General features: G+C 32.6%; 1 protein-coding gene across 1 annotated transcript; it reads left to right on the forward strand.

Annotated features, from left to right (window-relative positions):
• Positions 1–1,662: 1,662 nt before the first annotated feature.
• LOC129293410 (senescence/dehydration-associated protein At4g35985, chloroplastic-like) lies at positions 1,663–5,358 on the forward strand. Its single transcript, XM_054931356.1, has 5 exons — positions 1,663–2,288; positions 3,086–3,213; positions 3,323–3,489; positions 3,639–3,723; positions 4,967–5,358. The coding sequence occupies exons 1-5, from the start codon at positions 1,710–1,712 to the stop codon at positions 5,133–5,135; spliced, it is 1,128 nt and encodes a 375-aa protein (XP_054787331.1). The 5' UTR covers positions 1,663–1,709; the 3' UTR covers positions 5,136–5,358.
• Positions 5,359–9,714: the final 4,356 nt, after the last annotated feature.

Raw genomic sequence — 9,714 nt, forward strand, 5'->3', positions numbered from 1 at the left:
AAGTTGGTCGTCTGGTCTCGATGGGAGTTGGCCGTCCTATCCCCATCGTCGCAATGGTCCAATCTTGATGGAAGTTGGAGGTCCCTCCCGATCATCCCCAATGCCACAAGCCCAATCAGCTTTGTTTGTCTGATTTTATAAGTTGGCCATTCGAATCGTCAAGTTTGACCTATCTTTTGAGTTTTTTTTTTTTAATTCAAATATAGAGTCATCTAAACAAAGGATTTTAATATTGTAATTTAAAATTTTTTATATCATCTAAATAAAGAATTTAGAATCTATGAATTTCAAATATAAGATTTCAAATATGAGATTTTAAATTTAAATTCCTAACTTAAATCTACCGATCCAAACACAACTTAAATTTTTTCTTGGCAAGAAATTGTTTGGACCCATATCAATTTAAAGACTAAATACATATTAGGCATATTATGTTGCACTTGACATCTATCACCATGAACTCTATACACCAAATCTACCGTTTTACATTTCAAATCTATCACCTTACATAATAAAATTATATATTAGCCTTCAAAAACACCATGTAATTTATATGCTTTTCGCATAAAAATTTTGTTGTTATTTTTTATAGATGGCCACTTTTAGGATAATATGTTGTATTTTCATGTGTGCAAGATGATAGGCTTAAAGTATAAGGTGATAGACTACGTGTACATTTAGTTGCTAAATTAGTCTTAATCTCTCAAAACAATTTCACACCCTAGAAGGGATTTTTTTTGACAATTTTCCTCTTTGAGTTTTTAGTTATTAGTTTAATCACGTCTAATTATATTGTTACATTAATATTTTATGTTTTAATTTGAAACATAAATGGACACTTACATTAATTTAATATGTAACATTTACATGACCTATATAAAAAACAAATTTGTCTACAAATTAATTTAATTTTTACCTATCTAGTCTCTTATGCCATATTTTGTTCTTGTTTGAAAAAAAAAATTGAGTTTTTTTTTCCTACCTAAATAATTATACTTCTACTAAAACAGATTGGTTCATTTGTAAAGATTTGACTATATTCTATTAAATCATGGATTGAAATCTTATTATTAATATGAGAATTTTATTAATAGGTGATCTATAAGTAGTTTTTGAAAACATTCTCTGAGCTTTGCAAGCATATCCTGGCTAGTCTTAAGACACAACTCATCTAAATTTTTTCTAACAAAAAAAACATAAAGAAAATTATATTAAAGTCTCATATAAAAAAATTAATTATTACAAAATTTATTGACAGCTGAACTAATGTTAATGACCTTTGTAGTAATTAATTTTTTTACATGAAATTTGAATGTAATTGTTAATGATTTTAATTTAGTTGTCAATATACCTTATAATAATTAATTTTTTTATGTAGGATTTCAATGTAATTCTTTCAAAAAAAATAAAAAATATTTATTTTTATTAATTTATATGATCTCATATCAATATTTTATTATTCATGACAGATAAAAATATTAGCTTTTTTTTTTCAGTTAATAAAAACCAAATCAATAACTAAGCTAAATTTAAACAATTAAATTAATAAAAATTAAATTATTGATACAAATGGATAACTGAAAAAAGTTTAAATTATAAAACTTGCATTTTTTCCGTGTAGACATGACGCCTTTTCATGTTGCTTGCTTTTCATTAATATTCCAAAGCTCGCGGTCCCCAGCAGGAGCAAACACAAACAGAGAGATCAGATGGGTTGCTGTTTTCGCGGCTCAAGAACTCAGCCTCCCATGGAAACCTCGTTCCAAGCATACTCATCAGCGCCGCCACCACCAAGAAATCTCAGACAAGAGATTCTGTTCCAAATCCCAGGATGCAGAGTTCATCTCATGGACGATGGCGAAGCTCTCGAACTGGCACAGGGCCACTTCGAGATCGTCAGAATCGTCGACGATAACGAGTCTCTAGCCACAGTCGTCAGAGTCGGCGGCGGCGACCTTCAATGGCCGTTGACGAAGGACGAGCCGGTGGTGAAGCTCACTGCTCTGAATTATCTCTTCTCGTTGGCCGTGAAAGATGGCGAACCTCTCAGCTATGGCGTCACCTTCTCAGAACAGAGCCTTGGAAGCTTGGGGTTTCTGGACTCGTTCTTGAAGGATCATGCTTGCTTCACTGGTTTGAAATCGAGCAGTAGAAAGAATGATCTTGATTGGAAGGAGTTCGCTCCCAAGGTTGATGATTATAATCATTTTCTGGCTAAGGCCATCGCCGGAGGTACTGGTCAGATTGTCAGAGGTATCTTCATGTGTAGCAATGCCTACACCAACCAGGTTCGCTTCTTTAATTTAGTTTATTATACTACTTAAAAGCCCTTTTTTTACTATATATAAAAATCTTGGGATCTTATAACCATGTAGTATCACTGTCTAAAAAAAGTATCTACTCAGACTAGTTATCGAATGCTTGGTTCAACTTATCATACCAGTTTAATCAGAAGTTTTGAATTTAAGCTTTAGGAATGCATTAATAATAAAGCTTCCATTTCGTCATTACTTGATCTAAATTAGTCAGGACTCTCCTCAACTCATCTTACATTGAGCATAGGTCTGTTTGGATACATATGCAGAATAAATTCTGGGTCCAATTCAATTTTCTCAAACATAATGCCTTTTTTAACTTCATTTGGTATAAGTTTTGTTTTTTTCTCCATTTGAAAATCAATTATCAGTGTGTGAGCATTTTCCATTTCCCTCAACTTTATAAATATCATCAATTATCAAAATCAATTTTAAAAAATATTATTCAAATATAATCACGTTTTGTTAATCATTTTTTTTTTTCTATAATCAATTTTTGCCATTTGAAATACAAACACACCAAAAGTAAAAGAAGTCAAAAAGGCAAAAAAGCAGAAAGACAAATTTAAGCAGTGAGTTAAAGTATACTTCCCCTGGCTACAAAGAGTTTTTTTTTTTTTTCTTCCATAAACACTGTACATATCTATTAATTACCTTAATATTTGACAATGTTCCTTTGCTGCCCCGTAGCACAACCTAAATTCTAGGCTCCATATCTGGGTTATAGTAAATATATTAAACTTTGATCTAAACTTAGTTGGGAAAAGCAGATCCAGAAAGGAGGAGAAACAATTGTGAGAAGTGCTGAAGAGAAAAATGGTGTCATGCGCAGAGAAAGCGGCGGCTACAGTAGTTCTGGTTCCACAAACAGGAACCAAATGAACAAAAACCTGAAACGGTATCCAAAAGTGGTTGATACATACATAGAATATCTATATATATATATATATAGGTCACGAACTTGATCAACATGTGAATGAATGTGAATATGTGTGTTTTCAACGTAGGGCGAGGAATGTGTCGAAGATGACGGAGAAGTTAAGCAAATCATTGCTTAATGGAGTTGGAATAGTGAGTGGATCAGTGATGGGACCAGTGGTGAGATCCAAATCAGGGCAGGCATTCTTGAGGATGCTTCCTGGAGAAGTGCTCTTGGCTTCCCTTGATGCCGTCAGTAAGTCAATAATCTCATTATTTATCAAAAACCAAGTTTGATCAATTCAACATTTATTGTTTAGTTTGTTCTAAATATAATTTACGACTTATTAATCGAACTTTTTAACGTTCTGTTTTGTAATCTCAATATTCTTTCCCATGTCACAGACAAGGTTCTTGATGCAGCTGAGGCTGCTGAGAAGCAGACATTTGTTGCAACCTCCCAAGCTGTAACCAGATCAGTCACTAATAGGTACTTAAACCCGTGAAATTGCTTAAACAATATATATATATATATATATATATGTAGAAATCATATAAAACAAATCTTTTAGGGTCATCCTTGGAGCACAAAACATGTTAGGGGTATCAAGTGTGAGTTCACTTGACTTGTTGTAGAAAAAAAATATTGCATCGGATGAAGTTGGGTTGGAATAGAGGTATCTAAGTGAAAAAAACTTATAAAATCTATGTCGCTTTAAGATTTTGAGTTAAGATATGATGTTAAACTCACTTGTATCTATCCTCTTGGAATCATTGGGCTATCGAGCTATGTTTTCTCCTTTTTGAGATGCTCCCCGAGCTTAACAAAACAAAGCTGATATGTAATTGTATGAACAAGAAAAGGCTTAAATGATAGTCTGATGAATTTGATATATATCAAATTCTGATGAAACCAGTTACAATTAGGTCTATTTCGGTCAAAGCTTGGGTCTTGGTTCAATTTGGTAATGCAAGGATATTATCAAACCATTTGGGTTGGGTTTGAAGTGGTTCAGTCTTCCTAGTTCAGAGTCAGAGAAATTTTGACACTATTATATGGAACTTCTTTATACATTTTTTTTTTTAATGAAAAATGGGGCAAAGCCGAAACTAAATTAATCAACGAGACATAACATGAGGGTACCAAAACCCTTCAATATTTCGATACAACTATATCAAGAGCTACCTATGAGGCTTCCACATGACTAAACACCCATAGTTCTTTATATATATATATATATATATATATATTACCCATATTCTAACCATTCGTTTGGATAGAGAGAAGAATAAGAAAAACTAAAAGAGAAAATTCTTAAAAATAATACAAAAATTTATTATTTTTGGAAATTTCTCTTTCTTATTTTCTCTCCTCCCTAGCTTCTTCCTACTTTTCTATCTATCCGAACCAAGCCTAAATCCAGCAAAATCTATATACGTTTACCTATAAGTAGACTTATGATCTACCAAAACAAAAGTAAGAGGAAGAAACTAAGTTTTCTGATTGGAATAAAGAAGGCTAACCCAATGCTATTCTTCACGCAAGAATTTGATGATAGATTATAAGTGTTTCTATAAACACTTTTAAAACAGCGACACCTCCTAATATTCTGGCGACTAGAAAGTCAACTCACGTAGACTTTTGTTGAAAAGGAAAAAAATGAAGTGTCTCGATTGCATTCACATGTTTTATGCTGTATTATATGACTTGGTTCTGAATCCTTGATGAACAGGTTTGGAGAGGATGCAGGAGAGGCTACTGAGCACGTGTTGGCGACCGCAGGGCATGCGGCAAACACTGCATGGAACGTTTTCAAGATACGAAAGGCCATAAATCCAGCTTCTTCAGCCAAAACTGGAGTACTAAAAAATGCAATGAAAAATAGAAGTTTCAAATACTGAAAATCCAATGTTGTTGCTTGCTTGCTTTGTGTTTCACAATGAGAAAGCACAGTGTGTGGTGAATTAGTAAATACTAACTGTATTATTAATTAGTATTCATTTCTATCGTTTCCCAGAAAGCAATGGGAAGCTCTGTGATGTTCTTGGAGAAACAGGTTGATGAATGATGAATATCTTTGTGCTGTGGATGTAATGGTTCGCTTTGTATTTTTCACCTCTTTTATATTTGTTTTAATAATGTATTTGTTAATATCATACATATATCTAAATATTCAACAATTAAAACCATTCTAGTGTTCCTTTTCGCCATGCATAAATTGAACCAACAATTAGGATAATATGGGGAATGATGTTAATGGACAAAAAATGAAATAAATTTAAGTAGTAACCAAAAAAATTGGAAATACGAAATGAGGATTAAAGGTCATTTAGTGAATTGGCCTAGATATTTGATATTCTCATTCCATGATTTACAGCCATCTAGACATGAATCGGTCGAACATGCTACTTTTGCTAATGGTTTGCTACTCACAAACCCTTATTTGCAACAATCAAAACAAATGTACAAATGAGATTCGTTAATTACTTAATTTGTAAAAGAAAAGGTGGGGAAATAACTTTTTAAACATATAATTACTTCTAGTGATTTACTTCTCACATATACCTTGACTTTACAACGATTAAAACATCCATATACAAGTGAGATTTGTTAACTTGTAAAGGGAAAAAAAATTGAAAATATAACTTGTAAAACATATTACCACTTCTAGTCGTTTGCTATTCTCATTTCCTGATTTTCAGTTTGTTCACAATTAATTGGAAAGTTAGATTCATGTTTTCATATAGGAAACATGGTATTTAACCTGTTAAATACACACATATCACCGCTTATAGTAGTTTGTCACTCTGGTTCTGTAACTGACCCCAAGAGGGGAGTGAATTGAGTTAATTAAAAATTAAAGCAAATTTGTAGAAATAAAGAGAGAAGTGTAGGAACGATATCGCCAAATATAGGAGATAAAATAGAAGAGCTTGCACAAATGATTTATTCTGCTTCAACTCCTACCACTTGAGTCTATGTCCAATCCCTAAGAATCCTTGAGATTTCCAACTATATCACCAAGATTCAACAAGGCTCTTGGTTGCCTCATTATACTCACAAACTTCTTACTAGGTCTAAAACTCTCTCCCTTTAAAATGTAATAATAAATCCCCTTAAACTCTCTGAGTTTAAGATCCTCTATTTAGATTATGAAAAACAGGGATAAATAAAGTAAGTTTAAAAATGAACTACTACTATTATAAACTCTTTTTAAGAATGGATATATAATCTATGAAGCTTACAAACAATTAATATTTCATTGGAAGTTGGTAAAAATTGAATGTGTAATAATGGTAGAACTTTGTTCTTGTTGGCTCTATTGTTCCCTTTTTTTTTAAATTCATAAATAAGCCTATTTATAGTTGAAAACCATAAAGGATCTATTAAACTCATAAATCTTCCCATTGGAAGTTAGTTGCATTTGTCTCCTTCTTTCCTCTGAGTTTTTCTAGATATCTGAGCTTTTCTTAGTTTTTCTGGTGGTTGAAGCAATGTAACAGTACTTTATGGTGGAGGTTTCTCTTTATCTAAGGTAATGGCTATAAATATTAAATGCTTTGACAAAAGTAGGTGAAGGTTTATACTGGTATACTATCTTAGCACAGGTAGTACAAATCAAGAATGATTCACAAAGTGTTTGAACCAAGCAATAATTGTGTTTAGATAGATTATAGAAAGATTATAGACTGGGCACAATTGATTGCAAATGAAAAGAATAGGTAAGAAATGTGTTTCAAAGAGATTAATATTGAGAACGTAAACAGAGCATGAATTAACATCTTATTAACGATGCTATTTAGATTTAGTACCGGTGCTGTAATGAGAAACTTAACAATGACAAAACAAGGAAGATAGCATAGGTGTTGCTTTATTAGTATCGGGAAAAAGTTTCTTTGTAAAAAGACAATGATATTTTTCAATTTAAGAGAATAGAATGGTTTTCCCAAGGAAGATTGATAATACAAGTGCTAACAAAATAGAAAAGGTGTTAAAGAATACTTCAAAATAGCAAGCTAGAGAAATAGCACTAGTGCTATCAAATAGCACAAGTGTTAAACAAAAACTTGACCCTAAGACGATGAGAAATTTTAAAGAAGTTGAAATAGCACAGGTGTTGTCACACAGTACTGGTGTTAAAATGAGAATAGTACTGATGCTAACACATTAGTACCAGTGCTAACTTAATAGTGAAAGTATTTTCACAAAGATAAACGAATAGCATTAGTGCTAAAAGCATAGTACCGGTGCTAAATACACTTAGACAAAAAAAAGTTCTAGAAAGTGAATTTAGACATTAGAGGTAGCTGGAAAACTCTTACAAGGATATTTAATACTTAACTAAGTCAAGATTTCACAAAGACAAAGTATTTTAGAGACACGAGGATCAAAATAGACCAAGTATAGGATTCAAAGGTACCAGCTAAGTTACTTAGCTGAGATTCATTTAAAATTCTTTTGTAATCTTTGTTCTTGTAAGCTTCATTAAGGTTTGATTGGTGAAAAAGATTATTTAAGGAGGAATGAGTAAATAGGTTATGATTGAGAGGTGTTTTCAATTGATTATGTGGCTTTATAGATGAGTAGGATCTTAGGAAATTGTTTAATGTTAAGAGAGAGAGAGAGAGAGAGAGAGAGAGCGCGTGAAGGTAGCACTGGTGTGTTTAGGGCATAGTAGCTTGATTGAACAGGTATTTATATATATAAACACATATAGCATAGGTGTTACTCACCATAGCACATGTGTTATCTCTATAAAACTACAAATTTAAAAGAAAGGAAGTTTAATTGTTACCTTAATTTTGGTGATATTTAGTTCATACTTGTCCATGCTTACTCAACTCGAGCTATCACTTTCTTAATGAGATTGTAGTATCGGTGTTACTCATTAGCACAGTGTTGTTGCAATCATGTCTAGTTTCTCCCTTCTTACTTTTTTTGCATTTTCATCCTTAGCACTGGTGTTGTTTAGCTTGGCAATATTTAACTTAGTATTTTCTGAATTTTGCTTTCTTGAAACAAGCTTGAACACACATTAGTATCGATGCTAATCTCATAACACTGGTATTATATATTTAACACCAAAAAAATGTTACCAACAATTTCCTTAAAATAGAGACTTGCACTAAGTCAATAACCACTTTGATGCTTAAGTTAGTATAGGTTTTAAAATTAAAACTACAAATAAAAAATGTAAGATTAGAAATTCTTACAATTTATTGGGATTTAACAAACCCAAGTCTCTTATGTAAATAAATTGCTCTGCTCCAAGAGGCTTTGTGAATAGGTCAGCAAGCTGGAGATCAGTAGGGATGAACTCTACCAAAACATCCTTCTTTTAAACATGATCTCAGATAAAGTCATGATGAATGTCAATATGCTTGGTTCTTTAATAATGAATAGGATTCTTGGCAAGCATATTATGCTGGTGTTGTTATACTTGATTGGTAGAGTTTTATTCCAAAATCCTCAAGTTACTATTTCATCCAAAGTATTTTCGAGCAACATAACCCCACAATAATATATTTTGACTCTGTTGAAGATAGAGAGAGAGTGTTTTGCTTTTTCCTAGCTTAAGACATAAGTGAACTACCAAAGAAGTGGCACGTTCCACTTGTGTTCTTTCTTAGGTCCTGTGTAACACTTGCCCCGAATGTTATTCAAAAATCACACAATTCAAATAAACTAAGTGTGATTAAGGAGTTGATCCTAAAACCAACTTAGGAAAGAAATCATTTAAATCAATAAACAAATACACCATCACAAAATAAACATTTAAAGCCTTTAGTAAAATTTATAAGTTCTACCTATAGCGCACGGAAGCAAGCTAAGCAAAAGTGGGGTAAAAAGATGCTGTCATGACAATATTAAATTGCTGTCATGACAGCCCTCTCGGGCCAACTTTCAGGAGGTGCCGTTCTATCATTCAATCTCCAATTGAAGTAATTTTAAAGCTCACACATTATTCTTAATGATTACTAGTAGTGCACCAAATTTCAAAAAGATCTAACAGTTGGATTAAAAATTGGACATGTTACAAGTTTGTCATTTTTACTGTCATGATAGCACATTCAGACCAACTTCTGGAGCGCATCATTTCTTCAGCTGACCTCTAATCAGAGCAATTCTAGAGGCCACACGTCAAATTCAAAGGGTACTACAAGTATACCAAATTTCAAAAAGATCCAACAGTTGGATCAAAATTCGTGCATGTCCCAACATTAATCCTGTTGCTGTCATCACAACACCTCCAGACCAAATTTCAGAATGTGCCATTTTTCCATCTAGTGTCCGATCAACTTGTTTCCAAAGCCCACATGAAGCTTATAAAACATTTTACTTGTGACCCAAATTTTAAAAAAGTCCAATGGTCGGATTAAGATTTGGACACCCTGATGTAAAAGTATAGTGTTTTGGTAAAAAACATTTTCAAAATTGTCCAAATCTCATCCTATGGGTCACAAACTTGTGTGAATACTT

The sequence above is a fragment of the Prosopis cineraria genome, unplaced genomic scaffold (genome assembly GCF_029017545.1).
Source record: "Prosopis cineraria cultivar Desert tree isolate PC_DT_omini unplaced genomic scaffold, ASM2901754v1 PC14, whole genome shotgun sequence".
Taxonomy (NCBI): domain Eukaryota; kingdom Viridiplantae; phylum Streptophyta; class Magnoliopsida; order Fabales; family Fabaceae; genus Prosopis; species Prosopis cineraria.